General features: G+C 43.1%; 1 protein-coding gene and 1 long non-coding RNA gene across 2 annotated transcripts in view; one reads left to right on the forward strand and one right to left on the reverse strand.

Annotated features, from left to right (window-relative positions):
• LOC124038170 (extracellular tyrosine-protein kinase PKDCC-like) overlaps positions 1–18,168 on the reverse strand; it is a 33,165-nt gene extending 14,997 nt beyond the window's left edge. The window contains exons 1-3 of the mRNA XM_046353696.1: positions 17,085–18,168; positions 7,671–7,793; positions 3,543–3,808 (exon numbers count right to left, since the gene is read on the reverse strand). Of these exons, the coding sequence (XP_046209652.1) occupies positions 3,543–3,808; positions 7,671–7,793; positions 17,085–17,885 (1,190 nt within the window). The 5' untranslated portion in view covers positions 17,886–18,168. The remainder of the gene's footprint in view (positions 1–3,542; positions 3,809–7,670; positions 7,794–17,084) is intronic.
• LOC124038171 overlaps positions 1–21,160 on the forward strand; it is an 86,050-nt gene that overhangs the window by 54,090 nt on the left and 10,800 nt on the right. The gene's annotated exons all lie outside the window — the stretch shown is intronic.

Raw genomic sequence — 21,160 nt, forward strand, 5'->3', positions numbered from 1 at the left:
TCCTCCAGCATCTTCACAGGGTTCTTTGCTGTTGTTCTGGGATTGATTTGCACTTTTCGCACCAAAGTACATTCATCTCTAGGAGACAGAACGTGTCTCCTTCCTAAACGGTATGACGGCTGCGTGGTCCTATGGTGTTTATACTTGCGTACTATTGTTTCTACAGGTGAATGTCAGGCGTTTGGAAATTGCTCCCAAGGATGAACCAGACTTGTGGAAGTCTACAATATTTTTTCTGCGGTCTTGGCTGATTTCTTTTGATTTTCCCATAATGTCAAGCAGAGGCACTGAGTTTGAAGGTAGGCCTTGAAATACATCCACAGGTACACCTCCAATTGACTCAAATGATGTCAATTAACCAATCAGCCATGACATCATTTTCAGGAAATGTCCAAGCTGTTTAAAGGCACAGTCAACTTAGTGTATGTAAACTTCTGACACACTGGAATTGCTATACAGTGAATTATAAGTGAAATAATTGTTCTGTAAACAATTGTTGGAAAAATTATCTGTGTCATGCACAAAGTAGATGTCCTAACCCACTTGCCAAAACTATAGTTGGTAAACAAGACATTTGTGGAGTGGTTGAAAAACGAGTTTTAATGACTCCAACCTAAGTGTATGTAAACTTCCGACTTCAACTGTATTAATGCTAATTCACTTTATTAGTTGTATTTGTAGTTGTAACAGTAGTTTTTATTAGTAGTTGTTCAAAACGGTTTTATGCCGTTAAAAATGTATGTAATTTTTGAAATTACTATTTAGCTGTTATTATAATTATTAGACTGTAGTTGGCATATTATTATTGTTACTAGGTATAGCTTTAGTTTTTTTCATTTGGACACTTGAAAATGAGATGGTACATCTCAAGAGATTTCCTCCTGCAAATGTTTTCATAAATAACATAAATAATCAAGGTATGAAATAATTTACATTTTCAAATACAATCTCTTTTGGGCTTAGTTGTGGTCAATTTGGCAGTGTACCATCCGCTCTTTAAAAAATCATCCCGCGGCTGAATCTAGTTGCTTACGCCTGCTCTAGATCCTACCCCTCTTACCCCTTCAAAGTAGGAGGATACATATGCAAATAAAAGATGACTAGTCATTGGTCAGAACAATCAGATCAGATTGTGATGTCATGTTGTGGGCCAAAAATGCCATCCCACCTGAACATACTTTTTTGTCACTAAAAGGGCATTATCATTACTGCACTGCCCCGTTACGACTAGGGCTGAATTCAAGCCCTTCTTACATACCTACATGGCCCATCCAAAATTTTGCAGGCCCACACACTAAAGATTTCTGGCTACGCCCCAGCACAGGCCTCCTTTCGCAGCAAGCAGCTGGATCGAGGGCTAACTTGTTCCTAGAAGGCGCATCATGTCATGCCAGCCTTTTTTCGCTATCCTCTACTTGAGTGGGTTGAGTCACTGATGTGATATTCCTGTCCGGTTTTGCGCCCCCTCGGGCTCATGCGGTCGGGGAGATCTTCTTGGGCTATGCTCAGCCTTGTCTCAGGGTAGTAATTTAGGTCTGTTGATATCCCTTTGCTGGTGTCGGGGCTATGCTTTGGCAAAGTGGTGGGGTTATACGTTTCTCCCCTTCCGGGGGTAACTTTGGATGGGGCAACAGTGTCCCCTGATCTCCCGTCTCAGTCCCCAGTATCTGACCTGCAATAGTCTGTGTGTCCTATCTGAGTTTGAGTTTTCTTTACAGGGACAATGGACATTAATCAACGTTTCAGTAAAAGTGTTGGTTTTAGCCAGCCGGCTAATTTTCAACAGCCTTCCCTGGGCAGGTTATTTGTATACTGTGTGATCTCAAATTCTCATGTCCTATCTGGTGTCCTGTGTAATGTTAGGCATGCTCCCTCTAATTCTCCTCTCTCTTTCTCTCTGTCTCCTCTCCTGAAGGCTCTAGTTTTGTCTTATCTTGATTGTTGTCCAGTCGTCTGGTGGAATGCAGCAAGTAAAGACCTAGTTAAGCTGCAGCTGGCCCAGAACAGAGCACCACATCTTGCTCTTCATTGTAATCAGAGGGCTGAAATAAATACTATGCATGCCAGTCTCTCTTGGCTAAGAGTTCAGGAGAGACTGACTGCATCACTATAAGAAACATTCATGTGTTGAAAATCCCAAATTGCATAGTCAATTTACACACAGCTCTGACACACACACTTACCCCACCAGAAATGCCACCAGGGGTCTCTTCTCAGTCCCCAAATCCAGAACAAATTCAAGAAAGCGTACAGTATTATATGGAGCCATTATTTCATGGAACTCCGTTCCATCTCATGTTGCTCAAATGAACTGCAAACCTGTTTTTTTTTAAACAGCTAAACAACACCTGTTGTTGTTGTTTCTGTACAGCACTTTGATATATCAGCTGATGTACGAAGGGCTATATAAATACATTTGATTTGAACGCCTCTCGCCTATTTCACCTATTTTGTGTGGACCCCAGAAATAGTAGTTGCTGCTTTTGCAACAGCTAATGGGGATACTAATAAAATACCAAATACCTCCCAGAAGGACCTGAGACCATGCATCCAGACTCCTGGCCTGACGACTCCTGGCTGTCCCTGTACCAGTCCATCTGGTCATGTTGCCGATCCAGTTATGCGACTATGGAACCCTGACCTGTTTCACCGGACGTGCTACTTTTTTTCTCTCTCTCTCTCTCTCTCTCTCTCTCTCTCTCTCTCTCTCTCTCTCTCTCTCTCTCTCTCTCTCTCTCTCTCTCTCTCTCTCTCTCTCTCTCTCTCTCTCTCTCTCTCTCTCTCTCTCTCTCTCTCTCTCTCTCTCTCTCTCTCTCTCTCTCTCTCTCTCTCTCTCTCTCTCTCTCTCTCTCTCTCTCTCTCTCTCTCTCTCTCTCTCTCTCTCTCTCTCTCTCTCTCTCTCTCTCTCTCTCTCTCTCTCTCTCTCTCTCTCTCTCTCTCTCTCTCTCTCTCTCTCTCTCTCTCTCTCTCTCTCTCTATGAAAAGCCAACTGACATTTACTCCTGAGGCGTTGGACTGTTGCATCCTCTATAACCGCTGTGGTTATTTGACCCCGTTGGTCATCTAAACGTCTTGAAGAACGATCTGGCCTTAATGGCAATGTACTCTTATGACCTCCACCTGGCACAGCCAGAAGAGGACTGGCAACCCCTCGGAGCCTGGTTCCTCTCTAGGTTTCTTTCTAGGTTCTTGCATTACTAAGGTGTTTTCCTAGCCACTGCTTCCTCATATGCATTGCTTACTCCTTTGGGGTTTTAGAATGGGTATATCTGTATAACTATTTTTGGGGGAACTGCAGATGTAAAAAGGACTTTATAAATAACATTTGATTGATGTTGATTGATTTCAACAGAACCACTCTAATCATACTATGATTTAACTAATTCAGTGGATGCTGATGTCCCTTTAAATCGGAGGAAGAGCTCATTGTCATGGCTGAGATGCAATTAACCCAACCTCCAATTTCTCCCTCCCCACCAGCCTCCACTGAAATAGTTAGATGATCATTTAATAACAATTGCAGAGGTCTTGCTCCTCCTCACCTGTAGGCGTTGTAGAGGTTGCGCTTCTCGTTGATGCCCAAGCAGCGCCCTCTGCTGCAGGGGAGGGTGAAGTTGCGGGCAGGAAACTCCATGACGCAGTCGGAGGGGGAGCAGGGAGCCTCCTCTGTGCTGGCGTCATCCAGGTCTGTGACTTTGAGCTCCCCCGCCACCAGGACAAATTGGCGAGGCCTGAAGTCCAGCAGGGTGACAGAGCCCAGAGGGGAGTGGGCCAGGTAGTGGAGCAGACGCACTAGACTCAGACAGATCTGCAGCAGAGAGAGAGAGAGAGAAAGAGTTTGTGAGTGTAATGTGTACTGTTCCTTTTATGATTCACTTTTGATTGTTTATTTATTTTCACTTGCTGCGGTCATAGAAACATATGTTTCCCATGCTAATAAAGCTCCTTTGGATTCAGTTGAATTGAGAGAGATGTTGAGGGAATGGTGGCTCCATATCTACATCTGTTCAGGGTACATGAATCTACTTCTGTGCCAAATGTGGAGCCCATATCTTAAAACAGTCCAGTTAGAGTATCCGCCCTGAAATTGTAAGGTTGGAAGGTTTTCGTGTAATTCTGTAGCAGATAAGAGAAATGACAGTGGGGATGAGTCAGTCTGTCATTATTTCCCTGATTCCATCTCTCTATTCCATTGTATTGTTCTCTTTTCCACTGCATTATTCTCTTTGGGGTTGACTGAGAGCAACCCCCCCTCCCCTCTATTTCCTCTGTGAACACTCATAAATCCCTGAGAGAACCACATGAGTCTGTGTGTTTGTGTGTGCCCCTCTCCCATTGTGTGTGTCCAGGGGTCGAGGGGTAAGGGCTGAAAGGGGCAAGGAAACACGTGAAAGGGGCAAGAGAACGCGTGAAAGGGGAATAGACACCTATATTATACAGACTATAAACCAAACATCTACGTTCCCAAGAGCAGAGAGGGGAGTGAGACAGAGGGAAAAGAGGAGGAGAGGAGGAGGAGCTGAACAGCTCATTTCTTTTCAAGCGAAACAAAAGCTGTTTTTAATGTACTGTGGATTAAGTGTGAGTGGGAGAGGTGAGACACAGAGCACTCAGGCGTGAGTTAGGGGCTGGAGTCTCTAACCCTAGTGAAGTAAGAGTAGTGCAACACTATGTTTAAATGGGCAATTTGCAGTTGCTACATACATTTTTGGACTTATAAATGAATTGTTGGTATATATAAAAAACACTGTACAGGCTCAAAACATGGTAAAAACGTTCATGTTGATATCATGGATGGTCGGTCCTTGCATCTATAGTTCTGTCTATGAATTTGGGAGTGGTTAATTTCTCCAGCACCATCCCTCAGCTCCCTACCGAAACAGTGGTGAGGAATTAGCGTTCTTGCTGTTTCAACTGCTGATTGCCCCTTTAAATACTGGGTAATTGTTTTATTGATTTGATTCATAGCCATAGGTTTTCTCTATTCTGTCATTCTATTTGACCATACTGCGTATTGTAAATACTGCAATAAAGGTGTAGATAGAATGCATCTATAATTTATAATTTCCATAAATGTAAATGAGCCTGACGTGAAGGTTGACAGACAGACTGCTGGGTGGGTGTGGTTAGTGAGGATGGAGGGGTTAAAGGGGATATGGGTGTGTCTGTCTCACTGACAGGGGCTGCAGGCCAGGGCCATCAAAGCCTTTGTCAACGCTCACAGGAAATGGTTACAGACCTAAATGGAGCATTTGAAATTCAGTGGCTTTACAGCGCGCCTCCCCAGAGTCTATTAATGCCTCATACGAATTGCAAATGCTCAGAGAAAAAGCATATTTTTCTTTCATTTCGCACTCCACATTTCAAGGGAAGGATCTTGGGTGACCTGACACTTATGTTGTGGGGAAACAAAGGAGCAACCAAGAAAACAGCACACACAGATGCTGCATGAACACACACCGCACACACAAGATCCAGAGATAGTAAGTGGTGACACTCCATTCAAATAGTATTATTATATTTTAGGTAATAAAAATGTAAAAAATAATCATCTCATTGAATTTGTCTAACCTCATGCTCTGTTATTGCATTACGGTAAAATCGAGTTACATGGACAAAACCAAGACATCTTGTTTGAAATGCAATGGTTTCTCTCAAAGCTAGACAAGTAATTTTTCACTGTGCTTCAGATCCACTGAGTGAACCACAAAGACATTTACAGAGCCATTCAAAGAAAAGCAACTGATTTCTACGTGCAACTTAAAGTTATTTAAACGCTGTTTCTATCAGACTTACAAAAAGGAACGAGCACTAGGAAGGAGTCTTTAAAAGCATGGTCGCGGTTTAAAAGTGGGAATTACTTACATTTTACTTGTACTAAGCCAGCGTTTCCCAAACTCGTTCTCGTTTTGTTTTTTTGCCCTAACACTACACAGCTGATTCAAATTATCAAAGCTTGATGATTAGTTGATTATTTGAATCAGCTGTGTCCTGAGGACCGAGTTCGGGAAACCCTGCACTAAGCACTGGGTATTGTTCTCTGTGGAAGTACTCACAGGCTTGGAAACCCGTGTGGCTATCATTAAAGGCCCAGGAAATCAAAGTGGAAAGTTATCTCAGTCGTTTTAAGATGAGGGAGGACAATTTTTGTATTTTTAATGAGCATGTACTTATTTATATTAGCTACAGCATACTGGATAACTGTCATTCATATTCCATTCAGCCAGCTCAATGTAACATCGATTGGTTTAGGCTACTACATGATACTCAAATTTTCCCTGTACCCATCATAAGGTTGCTACAAGCTAGGAGGTTGAGGGAAAAGGTAATCAGACAGTGACACATTCAATACCACCTTGCACACTATTTACTGCATCTAGCTGATCTAGGGTGTGTAATCATTAGTCGGAAAGTTGCAAAGGTTTCTATTGGACAAATTCAGTTATGTTTTCACCGTTTTTTTTTCTCCAGTTTTGTTCCATTTAAGAAATGTTTTTCAAAAGACTTCGGCAGAATGAATACACCCCTGATCACCCGCAAACACAGTTCACTTTCATAGAAACCTTTCCAAACCAAACCTTCATACCACATCCAAACAGCATCATTACTTTGATCTTTATATAATTCCTTCTCGCATCTACGCGGTCTCATCTCACCTTTTCACTTTGCTTCACGTTAGGCTCTTTAACTTCCCCATGCCCAATTCCAAACCCACCCCTAGCCCTACCCCCTAGGCACATGTAAAAATCTGAAAGGATTGCATAGATGTAACTGATATGGAAGCTCAAGGCACTTAAGGAAGCCCAAGTCCTATCAGAAGGCATTGTGAAGCTATTACTATATATATATATATATATATATAGTAATAGCTTCACAATGCCTTCTATATATCCATTTCTTTTCTGGTCCATGCCTAGAGATATAGGTTGATTTGAAATTTGGCAATAATCTTTCCCACCCTGTATTCATCATCACAAAACGTTTGTGATGAAGGATCTCTCAGTAGAAGAGCTGACTGTCTCAGTGAATCTCCTCCAGTCTTGCCAGTGAGGAAAGGAAGAAAGAGAGAAAGGAAGAGAAGAGAGGAGGGGATAGAGAGAAGAGAGGAAGAGAGCACTTGCTGGTGATTTCATGCACCGAAGCTCTTTCATCCTCTGTGTGGCAAGCGGGTGGACACTCCCCCGGCCACATGAAGCAATAGGAAATAATTAGAGCGCGGCTCTGTGGCGATAGTGATCGGCAGACCCGGCCCGGGGGCCCAGGCGGCACACAGGTCCATGTTACCCAGCTAGGGAGGCAGGAAACCGAGTAGGAGAAGGGCCCTGGCTCTGGAAATACCATCCGCTATACCAGTAGTGTCCCTATAAACCAGGTTAACCAAGCCCATGTTTCAGCTAATTCGCTCTACATTCCGAGTCAGCCTGCAATGGGTTTGAGTCACAGGCCTTAGTATCTACTTACGCATGTGACCTACCCTCAGTCCCTCAGTAACACCTACCAGACTTCAGCCTATTCTGTTGACTCATACATGTTGCACTCTATTCAGTGAGAGAGAGGATATCACCAGACGTTGACAAGATAATGATCATGTCAATATAGCAATTTGATTAAAACCCTGTTTTAAGTGAGTGCTTAAGTGAAATGTGTGTGTTGTCCGCTATAACACTCACCCTGAAGCGTTCCTCCCAGGAGGTCTGCAGTAGTTGGATCATCTCCAGAGGACTTCCCAGCTCTGTGATGGCTGTCACCGTGTCCTGGATGTCATTGCTGTCTTGGTAGCAGTAGCCGTACAACTGGAGAGGACACCGAGAAACACTGGTTCTTCATCTATACACACACGATATATACACTGAGCGTACAAAACAGTAGGAACACCTTTTTATAAATTGAGTTGCACGCCCTTTTTGTCTTCAGAACAACCTCATTTAGTCGGGTCATGGACTCTACAAGGTGTCAAAAGCGTTCCACAGGGATGCTGGCCCATGTTGACTCCAATGCTTTCCACAGTTGTGTCAAGTTGGCTGGATGTCCTTTGGGTGGTGGACCATTCTTGATACACACGGGGAAACTGTTGAGCGTGAAGAACCCAGCATCGTTGCAGTTCTTGACACACTCAAACCGGTGCGCCTGGCACCTACTACCATACCCCGTTCAATAGCACTTAAATCTTTTTTTCTTGCCCATTCACCCTCTGAATGGCACACAGACACAATCCATGTCTCAAGGCTTAAAAATCCTTTAACCTGTTTCCTCCCCTTCATCTACACTGATTGAAGTGGACTTAACAAGTGACATCAATACGGGATCATAGCTTTCGCCGGGATTCACCAGATCAGTCTATGTCATCATGCAAAGAGAAGGTGTTCCTAATGTTTTGTACACTCCGCGCAAACCTGAGCCGTCAGTGACAAACAATCTCATTCGGAAGATTGAATTACTGTACGTTGCATTCTGATGTTTTTAAAATGAAAACGCAATGAGACATGCGAGAGCTTTGGCACTCATTAATGTTTCTTTTGGTCGATTGAAGTAGTTTACTCTCCTCTTTCTTGCTATGGTAAGCGCCTCCTAGAGATGCCGGCCCTTTGCTTGCATAAACATTTGTGTAAGATAATTTGTGCCAGAAGAACTGGTTAAAATAAGTGGGCATGAAATTCAATCTAAAAGCATAACAACCAATACGGCTGTCAACCATATCATCGGGGAAAACACTGACTATGCAAAACAGAGAAGGTGGCATTGCATGTTGTTTATTGGTTAATAAAAGGCTTTTACAAGTGAATGATGTGAGAATGTAGCATTGTCTGAGAGTAAAGTAGTGGAGGCTTCATACTCTCTGAGGGTGACTACTGCGTGTTAGCAGTTTGGGTGTGCCTGTGAAGAGCGATGCAGAGACATTTTATAGCGGTGCTGTGTGATGGGAAATGTGAGGTGCCCAGTGGGAGGAGAGGAGGGGCCTGTGGGCAAGGCTGGCAGAGTGGCCCCTCACCCCACCACTGGGTGCAGCATGACAAACACATGAAGAAGACTGCTCTTAAATCAGCCCCTTTTCCTTGTGCAGTGAGAAAAGCATGTATGAATTGAGTTCAGTTGAGGTTAAGTTTTCGAGTGTTGTAGAGTCTCTTTATTTCGCTCTGTAAATGTTCTGTTGAGTATGTGAATCTAAAGTGCATTTTTGCAGCAAAAGAAGAATGGTGTTTATTTTTTATACTGCCATCAATGCAGGACTAACACCTCTTTTTGGAGTGAGTCTGTGTGTGTGAGTGAGTGAGTGAGTGAGTGAGTGAGTGAGTGAGTGAGTGAGTGAGTGAGTGAGTGAGTGAGTGAGTGAGTGAGTGAGTGAGTGAGTGAGTGAGTGAGCGTGTGCGTGTGTGCGTGTGTGTGTGCGTGCGTGTGAGATTGCCCTTGGCAATGCCAGAGAAGCTTTCCCAGGGGTTGGAGTGTACGGAAAGTTTTGTTATCTGAGATTGAATTCACAGTAATGACTATTATCAGCACACGCCATCTCCAGGCTGTGTGTACTGTATGCACCACGTCTGCAGCCAGTGCTGGAGTTGTTGGTATTGTGTGCAGCGGAGGAGGCATTCTTCTGCGAACACGACGGCATCAGGGCAGTGTTTTCCCTCCATGTCAGACTAGACTCATTGGCAGCTAAGGCTGCCCAGAGTGAGATAGCAGCTGTACGCATGCTGGGGCAGTGTTTGTGTTTGCTTTGAATCTGGTGCCATTTTGTCTGACTGAGGTTCAGAGGTCACCCACCTCGGTCGTTTGATAATGTCTTTTTACTGAGAAAGGCATGACCTCATTGAAGCGTTTCAGAGAAATATGACACCTGTGCAAATGTATTTATATATTTCTGCAAAGGGATTCTGAACGGTTCGGTTGTGAGTGCTGTTCTGAGTTCAGAATCTATTCTGTTATTGTGAGTTCAGGTTCTAGATGTGTCTCTGTTTCCTCTGTACATAGAGGTTTATCTAAGTTGCATCTTTGGATGGGTGTATATAGAGAATGAGAGAGCTTGGCCTTAGTGAAAAGGCTGAGAAAATCTGAGGTGAGGTAAGTGTGAAAAGGCAGGCACGTTAGGAGCCAAGACTATTAGGCTAACCTCCTGGCAGTTCACCACTTTCCCGGCCAGAGGCAGGAGTGAGTCAGCATGCCATAGCACAGCATGGCCTCACCGGGAACAGAGAGGGGGGCCAAGGGCCAGGGCCACAAACACACACCAGCCCAGGGACCAGTCACACTCACACAGGCCAAACCCCCACTGGCCAGTTGGCTGTACACACAAGAAGTGAGTTGAAGGAAGGTTGGAAGGTCTCTCTGTTCTTACTAAACTAAATGTAGGGTAGCGGGAACGTGCATTTCAACTGAGACCGGTTAATAATGCTGAGAGTTGAAGATGGACAAAGAGAATGAATCCATGCAGGTTCTGCTTGAGGTGAGGCCGGGTAACCAGGGTAGCGGTCAGAGTGAGACAGGTCTAGCAGCCAAGAGGGGGGTGCTGCTGCTGGAACGGTTGCCCTGCTCGAGTAGCAGATGAAATAGTCGAGAACATATGCGATGCGCGTCATAATATGCCAACGCACCGGTGCTCCACAAAAGCATTTCTGTGTGGGGCATTATTCATGTGTAAATAAACGCCGGGGTCGGCAGGGCAGTTAACCCAGTCACCACACGCTCTTAACGAAGGCCTCCTGGCCCCCGATCAAACCGGCCCCGGGGAGGACATGTTTGTCCAGAGGTGAAATCCCCAGCATCTGCCAGAGCCCAGAGCACACCGCTGCTCTTCAGTTGGACAGGGTCACTGCAGGACTGAGGGGTCAGTCAAACAAGAACACCTCTATCATACCAACCGGATTCTCTCTGGATCTCTGCTACGGACTGGGTGGGGACTTACTGTAAAGCCCGGTACAAAAAGTAGAGCTTTTCATTTCACTCACAAATCGGGTAATAAGTAACATACTTTGAACTATTATTCATGACATTGTGTGAATTGCATGTTTGAAGTGTATCCATGTGCAGCGTAGGGGTTTAACTTAGTGCTCGCGTGCGTGCGTGCATACGTGTGTGTTTGTCCTTGTGGGGACCAGAAGTACTCACGAAGATAGTAAAACAAGGGGACATTTTGCCGTTCCACAAAAGGAAAAAGGCTATTTTCGGCATAGGGGTTAGGTTTACAGTTACAATTAAGGTTAGGGTTAAAATTAGGGTTAGTTTAGGGATTTCGGGTTAAGGTTAGGGTTCATGTTAGGGTTAGGTTAAGGGGTTAGGGTTAGGTTGAAGGAAAATAGGATTTTGAATTGGAATCAATTGTTTAGTCCCCACAAGGAGTGTTAGAATTAGAATAAGAGTTCGGTAGCAGCAGTTTGTGTGTGTGTGTGTGTGTGTGTGTGTGTGTGTGTGTGTGTGTGTGTGTGTGTGTGTGTGTGTGTGTGTGTGTGTGTGTGTGTGTGTGTGTGTGTGTGTGTGTGTGTGTGTGTGTGTGTGTGTGTGTGTGTGTGTGTGTGTGTGTGTGTGTGTGTGTGTGTGTGTGTGTCGAATGACATTAATGGTTGGATTTGGTATGCCTTGTTTTAATCAGAGACTTGGACCAAGTGCAACTGGCAGAAAACCCTCTGTCATTTTCCTTTTCCATGAGAATTGATCCTAGTACATTAGATGGACTTGATACTCATAATGCATTAAATAGAGGAGGGTGAAATTGTTAAAACCGTAAGTTTGGGTGCATAAAGGGGTTTAAACGTTTTGAGTTTCGATGATTACACACTCCGTTTATTACATCTTTCCCCTTATATAATTTGCATGACTTCATAGGGTTGAAAACAAAGTCTGGAAGCGAGCGTTCTGGAAGACAATATGTATGACTGCTAACTTAGTACTTTTTGGATGACTGTAAAATCTACCAAATTCTTTTTTTTTTTGCTGAATTTGGTGCCTTACATCCTCAACGAAATAGGGAAGGAAGCATATGGAAAAAGACAAAAGTTTGTTGAGTAAGAACTCTCACCGACTTGTTTTCTCCAACCGCTCAGTAAAAATAAACAACATTTTAAAAACGGTGTCGTAGGAGAGGGCAGCACACAAGGTGTTTTGCGGAAAGAATTTACTCCCAATACTCAATATTCACCTTCTTATTTCCTCCTTAAACACATCACGGGGTTTTGTCAAATCAATACCTGACCTTCAGACTACCAGTTAACAGGAGCTGAGCATGTTCTCAGAGTGAAATAAAGGGGAGAGGTTGCAGAGCTTCAACTAATGCAAATGATGTGGGAGACTCGCTGGCCATATCAAATAATGTTTCACACCAATGTCACTTCATCCGGTCAAATTATTGTTCACATTTCTCTTTTAAAACAGGGGGGACTTTTTTTCATGTTCTATGAGCACATGCACAACAGCCCATATTCAACTTCAAAACTGTACTTTCCTTGACTTTCTTTATCTGTTATGACGTGCATGTATTGTATATTCCTCGGAAGGTTTCAGAGCAAGAAGACGAGCAGAAATGTCCTATGTTTATGTGGTGACGGTCTGGGGTTCTGGGGGTCATGAGGGCACCCTGCTCTCCATGTAGAGTGTGGGGGCTGCAGGGCTGCTGAGCCCCAACATACCCTAGGGGTTGATCAGAAACAGGGCTGAGGGCTTAGCGAGGCAGGGCAGGCCCAGGACAACAGTTATCTGGCGTTCTCTTTTCTCCCCAGCTTCCTTCCCAAGGAAGACGGAGGTTAAAGTGTTAACCCCGGGCTTAATTGCAACTCTGTCTCCAGTCCACTCATCCTCAAACTGACCCCAAGGCCCACGGACACCCAGCGTTCACATTAACACAACCTGGTTACTGATTCCCCAAACTAACGGAGGAGATCTACTGAGCAGGCCCTGGGGGAGAGAGGGAGAGGCTGACAGGCTTGTGTAAACATAATCCAGCTACACAGCCAGAAACCCTGCAGCAGCCCAGAGGTCCCACCACTCTCAGATCATTTGTATCCACCACGTATACTTCCGCTGACAGGTAGCCCTTTACATGCATGTCATTAAGTAGACACTCATATCCAGAGGGAATGGATACATTTTCATCGTTTTTATTTGTATTTTCGTCCATACTGGTCCACCATGGGGACTCGAACCCACAACTGTGGTGTTGCAAGCGCCGTGCTCTACCAACTGTGCCACACGGGCCCTCCTCCCCTCCTTCCCTCCGTCCCGCACACCCCTCAGTCCGGGCAGGCAAGCAGCCCCCTCTTGTTATCTCCCTCACCGATCAGCTCAAATTCATATTGTTCACACTCGTTCTAACATGGACGAGGGCATAGAAAGGCGGAGGGCGCCTGCCGTGCGTGCTGGTGTAAGAAACATGTGTCCACAATCCACCTCCCAGTCAGTCGCCCGCTACTCCTCCCCTCTTCACAGGAGCGTCCCCCATCTATCCTGGACAAGCAGTATCAGTCAACATGACTATTGACACCAAACGTGTGCTGAGTGAGGAGAACAGAGATGAACTGCTTTGGTTTCTACCTCTGATCCCACTCTCTCCAGTGAGAGAGCATTGAGCCTCTGTCTCCTCCTCTCATACTGAGGACTGGCCAGAGGCAGACACTAACCAGACAGTGTGCTGTTGACTGTTTTGCTCAGACAGAGCCAGACTTCATTACTCTAACAGGATATATTGGATCAGCAGAGCTGGACATTAAATACTCTTTGGGATACTAAACATACAAAAACGTTTACTTGCAATCAACCAGTTGTTTAGTTTGCGCCATTTTTTTTTTGTAAATGATGCATTGATGTCAATGGGAGATTTACGTGAAAAATATTGTTATACATACAGATCTCAAGTTATGATTCTAAAGTCAAATGAATATCAACCTAAGCCAGCTAAAATAAACATTTGTTTTAGTAATGGAGATATTGCTCTAATTCAGTCTTAAAGTTAATACATGATTTATTCCAGTGATTTATTCTTTCTACGGCTAGTGGAGCATGCCAGTTAACTTTACCCTAGAAGTCATTCAGGCATTTTTCCTGGTGCACAAAAAAAGTACATGTATTAGCCTTAAGGCCAGTGTGCTCATGTTCATAGAGGAATGAAAAGGAAATAATATTTTCCCTATGATTAGAGAGAGAAATTCCATACCATTTCCAGTTTATGTTGACATTTTCTAAAGCAATTCCTGTAATCCCTCAATGTAGCTTCCATGCCAGAAAATGAATTTTGTTATTTATGTTTATCCTGAAATAAATCATCTTGGTATTATTCGCTTATGACAACGATGATAGAGTGGGATAGCCAGAGTGCACTTTCCAGTCACACAAATGCTAGTGTGTGTGTGTGTGTGTGTGTGTGTGTGTGTGTGTGTGTGTGTGTGTGTGTGTGTGTGTGTGTGTGTGTGTGTGTGTGTGTGTGTGTGTGTGTGTGTGTGTGTGTGTGTGTGTGTGTGTGTGTGTGTGTGTGTGTGTGTGTGTGTGTGTGTGTGTGTGTTACACTGTGAATAGCCAGAAAAGTCTGAGTGGACACACAAACCCCAAAAGTATATATATTTTTTATGTACACAAATAAACACTCCTGTATTACAGTCAATGTTAATGTAAGTCTGTACCTATCACAACACGGACTAGTAAGTGTGCGATGAGAGATGGGCAGCAACTATATTGCTACCCCCCTGACTCCGCAACGGAACTTCTATAACGAAAATAACTTCCTATTGATGAATAAACCAAGTAAAACATTAAATGAAGTCCAGATGTATTGACATGCTGTAGTGACATGTCGTCCCCCTGTTCAGTGCAGTTGTCAAAAAAGAATGTCTGGTCATAGCTTGGCCATCCAGTTTTGAGGAGAGTTTTGATATGAGTTAATACTGTGAAATATCTTATTATTGAATGTAAGTCAATTGAAAGACACCCAGTTAGTTATAAGTCAAAGATTGAAATAAGTTACAACAAAAAAGGGATAAAGGCCTAACTCTCCATAGCCTTACTAATGAGGCCTAACTCCCCATAGCCTTACTAATGAGGCCTAACTCCCCATAGCCTTACTAATGAGGCCTAACTCCCCATAGCCTTACTAATGTCTAAAAATGTCAAGAAAAAAAAGAATGTTTTACGTACATTGGTTTTATATGTTAATTTTGTATTTTAATTCAAGGTTAATGTGGGTTTAACATTGTTTGACAATAACATGTGCTTTACAATAATACACATTTTATAAGGGTGTGATATTGTTTTATTGTTTGCAATTTAAATCTCGATAAGAATGTACACTCCCTCTAAAGCTTCATACAGGGTAAATAACTTGATTACAGGCCAGATATTCACCTATATCCTAGGCTAAGGTATCATTCTTAAAATGTTTCTACATTCACCATGCAAACAAAAAGATCAAGTCTGATAGAAGCGACTCAAAATAGGTATGACACATTTAGTTTAAATAGATATCTTCCAGTTTGACTGTGCTAACAAAATACTTATGTATAGCAATTCTGATCAAAAGATCACAAACTTATAATATTGTCCAGAAAATTATTTTAGGGAGCATAACTGATTACATGTATTGTATTTTAATAAATGTTCTGTATAGACTATTTGGCTACTCTCTTGGTTCTGTTGTACCATCCTATAAAACAGTCGGTATATCTTGAAAACGTGACACTTTTTACTTGGTTTAAAGTGCAACTATTGTTTTACCTTAAATTAGCCGACCTACGTTTTTATTGTTATAATAACTAGCTTACACTTGAATTCAAAAACAAAACGGCACGTTTTGCACTGGTTTGATGACTACTTATCTATCTATCCAGCAACAGTTGTGATCAAAGAATGAAATGCCCTCGACAATGTCGTTTGGATTGCTGATGTTTGGATATTGTAATTGGGCCTCATGCGGTACACATTACAGTAAAGCACAGACTTAGGCCTATATGCTGTAGCCTATAAATGCCACTGTAACCAGTACCTCAAGGCCATATATTTTCTCAAACAGTAGCCTAACATCTGAAACATTAGAAGAACATTCTTCAAATATTGGCCCTACCTATATCGGACAATGTGAGATGCTTGAGTATAGGCGTGCAACTGTTACTGTGCATACATCTAGGGATACGTGTACAGGCATTACTATTTGTAGACCTACATTGTAGGCCTATGTGGATTATACATGCTTTATTAGTGTGGATATTGATCAGGCTATTTGGCCTAGGCTACTTATCTCCGTCTGAATTGTAAAATCGTCCTTTACGCATGCATGCACTTATATTGGTGATGTTATAGACAAGCTGCTTAAAGACGCGCTGTTAATATAACGTAATAAAAAGGCCTTCTTACTTTTTTTTACACAAATGTATTATGATTTACCCGCGTATCGGTAGGCGACGCCACAGATCTGGTGTAAATGCAAATAAAATACAAGGTAATATGCGGCAAAGCCTCGGGCGTCTCACCACTCACCGGCTTGTGTACCATGCAGATCCAGCAACCCGCTGAACGGCTTAACATCGACAGAGTAACAATGAAGCGATGGCGCTCATTCAACTCTAAACTATTCATCAGCCACTAAACGGACAACACATCCTCCAAATAGCACTATTAATAATAGGCCAACCATGCACTTATTTCATGTTGCCTATTATGTTTTCACTGCACCCTGGACTTCTCAAGTAAACTCGTGGAAGTGGAATACACACCAATTTCCTAAGTGTTCAACCCATGTGTCACTTTTGACACGCCGAGAGGCTTAATGTAACGTTTCACACCTATGGTTATTCAGTCATTGGGGAAAGAATGATTCATGGTTTGGCTGTTGGTATAAGACAAAATGGCAATTAACTAACTTCGATACTGCGTAAAGAGCACAAATGGGGTTAAATTTGAAGTCAAGCTTATAAAGTTATACAAGTTATAACCAAATTAATGGATTTCAGATAAAATCCTTTAGGCAATAGGCAACAAAAACAAAGATATACTACATCTTAAATAGGTATGTGTGTGATATTAGGCCTATGGCTAAATAAATAATTGTGCAACAGAAATGGCTAAAAGACACCGATCAGTAAGGTATGAATTTGTTAGCTAGCCTAGATATAGATTACCTTCAGAATGTTGGGGTGCTGTAGCCTTTCCATCAGCGTCATTTCTTTCACTATTTTGAAGGACGCCAGTCTGTAGCAGTCTCCAGGTGAACCATATTTCTTTACGCAATTTTCCATATCGTGTCCCCCGAAATCCACTGATTTCAGAGCCACCGACAAGCTGTTGTTGAGAGACGCCTTGTAGACAGCCTTTGTGTAGCCTGAGCCGAGGTACTGAACATTGGTCACGTTGTCTATGCTGCTGCAGCCAAGCATCCGAGTACCGTTAACGCTGCTCAAAGTCATAGTGAAATCTTTCCGTGATGCTGTGGGCACGTATATGGAAGGTGAAAGTCGATTTTGAAAATGCGTCTGTCGGTTTTCGGTTCGCTCAATTACTTTGATAGGGTCCCAATTGTCCCCTGGCTCTGAATCCATGAGCCTTCGTCTCTCCAGCTGGCGGACTGGGTCTCCGGTGCCAGACCCATGTGCTTGGCGCTGACGGTACCGCACAACCTCATCGAATCTTTCTCGTATCTGCAGCAGAAGGTCCTGATGATGCCTGCTTCCTACGGCAGGTTTACTATTGGACTCGGCCACAGCTTCAGTGACTGACTCGCCGACTTGAAGCTGCGAATCGCCTGTAACCTGCTGCTGTTTTTCGTGGTAGTACCGATGTACTCTATGGTCGTGGTTCTGATGGTGCTCAAACCCTGGTATATACAGCAAATTCATCAGTGTACCAAGGAAGAAGGCAAGACAGAAGCCTGCCGCAACCACTATCCTTCTGCGCTTCATTGTGATCAGTTGTATTAATACCATTAAAATAGGTCTGTTTTCGCCTCCAGCCCCCGCCTAGCAGTCTACCACCTCTGTAGCCTTGCCCGGAGTCCACCGTTCTATCGTGCGCGTCAGAACTTAATGGTATACTGATGCCTCGAACGATGCCGAATGCGCTATGATCACGTCTTCATCTTGATTATGATTTATGCAGCCAAGCAGGTTGAAGATCCTCCCCATATAGGGTTGATCATGGTGATACACTTGCCTTCACAGACTGCAAAGCCCACCACTTATGTAGCCTATGCGCGCATCAGGCAGGGGTCCTCTCTCGTAGCCTACTAGAAGCCCCCTGAGCGACTGAACAACCGTGACGCCACTGTGATTGACAGCATACGTATATCATGCAGCTGTGAGCACTGTAGTTCTTCAGGCAGTGCGTTTTCATTAGGGTACGTCTTACATAGAACATTTTACAACCACACTACCCATGGTGCAATGTGAAAAATCCATACACTGGACACTGATTTCCAACAAACCAGCAGCTGTGGGGCAGTGTTTGAGGGTTCTTCGAAATGCCTTTTCGAGTAATGGCACGCGCAAAAGCTGACCACTGAAGCGAGTGATGAAAGCGCATTAGTTGATTGATGGACATTAATAATAATATCTAGTATTGCTCTTGATGGATGAATCTTATTTTAAATCACAATTTTGAATGGCTAGGCTTATATGTGTTTTAAATATAGACTTAATTTAATGGTTTGCGAAATCCTTTCTAATAGGGGCCTACGCCTCAGCAAAATAAAATGGGATGCCTAGTCAGTTGTGCAACTGAAAGCATTGAACTGAAATGTGTCTACCGCATTTGACCTAAACCCTCAATCAGAGAGGTGCAGAGGGTTGTCTTAATCGACATTCACGTCATCGGCGCCCGGGGAACAGTGGGTTAACTGCCTTGCTCGGGGGAAAACGTCAGGTTTTTACATTGTAAACTCCGGGATTCGATCTAGCAACCTTTCGGTTACTGGACCAACGTTCCTACCTGCCAGACTACCTGGCCACTCCTTAATATAAGGCAATTGGTTATGTCATCCATATTATAAATTGGTACCTATCTCGTAGATGTTATTCTGATGGTCTATTGTTACACAACATGACAAGTAGGCAAGTTGAAATGTTTTCAATGAATAATGAGCATTGCCTTTAGAAGAGACAACAAACATTTTGAGCACAATGCTTTTCAGCAAGTATTGCATTTAGCTAACACTTTTGGATTGCTTTAAATCTACAACCTCGGTTTTAAATTGATAGAGAAGTTCAGACTCCTTGCAGGATGAAGTTATGCGAGCCCCTCTGTTACTTGGAAAGAAAAATGTGTATAATTATGTCTCTGGGGTCTGAGAAGTAAAACTAAATTAAAAGCAGACATTACAAAAAAAATAAGCTGTATAAATAATCAAATAATAGGCTCCAATAAGGCTTTGTTCAACTCGGCTGAGATAAGCATTCCTCGAATGGAATCTCATGTTAGCCAGCACCCCCGCCTTCCTAAATAAATCCCGTGGTGTTTGTCTACTGTAAATACACTGTAGCAGTGCCAGCGACGTTAAAAAAAAAATAGCCACGACCCCTCTTTAGTGGGCCCAAACAAGAGAGTTCACGCAGAGGTCTCGCTCTCTATTGTGGTAAACAATGACGAACTTTAAAATAATGTTATTAATAATGCCCTCGATTTTTTTTATTGGATTACTTTAATGACAAATTAGTTATTTCTGGTGTTGCAGAGGCGAGACCGAGCGACCTCTAATAATGACTTCGTTAGGCCAAAAAAAATCGTCAGGATGACGCGGCGAGACCAGTCTAAACCCTGCTGGGTCTCCGGATAGTGTAGACCTGAATGCTAGTGACACGTCTATCCATCAAACCCACATTACCATGCTGTTAGCAACTAATTAACACATACAATCAACCTGGAAACTGAACAAACAAAGCGGAGACAGCGGGGCGCAGCCGCATGAGGAGGGGGTAGGGGGGCTTATAGCTTTAGTTCATATATATTAGTCTCGGTTTTAAAAAGGTCAGAGTAGTGTCAAAATTATTATATTACATACTATTATATTATACTATATTAGCCTACATTATATATTAGGAACAATTGGGCCTTTTTGACAGATTTGTAAGGATATACCTCATTATAGTAACTATACCTATACCACTGTATCCCACACCAAATTGTTTAGTGTATGGAGCTGTTCTTAATACTTTAAGACTGTTTTTGTCCAAAAGTGGCATGGCTGTAGAGAAGAGTTGCTTAGGAGGATGATAATTATACATTCTGACAATAATAGTGATTTATAGTAATAATAATAATTAAATAATTAACAATTTGTGTATTTGACGTTTCTTTTTCTTTACTTTTACACAGTGATTGCATTCAATCATTGTTATCTGGTCATATAAATGGCTCATTAGAGAATGATTGGTTACACTTATCTAGGCCTATTTAGCAAAGTCATCCTTACATTGTGATGTAAATGATATATTTTTTTAATTGAACCTTTATTTAACTAGGCAAGTCATTCTTCTTTACAATGACGGCCTACCCCGACCAGGCCAGACCTGGACGACGACGCTGGGCCAATTGTGCGCCGCCAGGGGACTCCCAATCACGGGCGGATGTGATACATCCTGGATTCGAACCAGAGACTGTAGTGACACCACTTGCACTAAGATGCAGTGCCTTAGTAAATACATATTAGTTCATATTTAGGCCTATTTTTGCAGCTCAACTGTCAACAAGTGTTGACTTGTGCAAGATAGCCTAATCACCATAACGCACTGACACAAAACGTTTACAATTGTTTCTTTGACTGGATTTTAGAGTAGCAGGAGTGATGTGTAAGGAAATTGTATTTTCCTCATGAGTGGTGCAGTTGTTGCTGTAGTATTTCCGATTCCCTACTACAAGGGTGGAGAGGTCATTTATTTGTATGGCCTGGTTAGGGGCGGAGGCCTACAGCTCTGCGGGTGGGGAGGCCCAGTGCCCCTCAGGGGAGCTATCATGCATTAATCCCACTTAAATAACTTCATTTTCTTGAATATTTCTGGGGACAATAGCCAAACATAGTATTCTTATAACCACTGTGCTGCAGGGCCTAACCTTTTTAAGGTTTCCATTTAACCGGCCGTTTACATGAGAATCCTCACAGAGGGAGTGGTGGTTGGCTGGCTCGGGGGGGTGACGGATTAGCCTGCTGCAGTGCAGGAATGTTTAGCCTTTGCTGTCCCTTTGTGATTGGCGCAACCTACGGCTGCAT

This window comes from Oncorhynchus gorbuscha, linkage group LG06 (genome assembly GCF_021184085.1).
Source record: "Oncorhynchus gorbuscha isolate QuinsamMale2020 ecotype Even-year linkage group LG06, OgorEven_v1.0, whole genome shotgun sequence".
In the NCBI taxonomy this organism is placed as follows: Eukaryota; Metazoa; Chordata; class Actinopteri; order Salmoniformes; family Salmonidae; genus Oncorhynchus; species Oncorhynchus gorbuscha.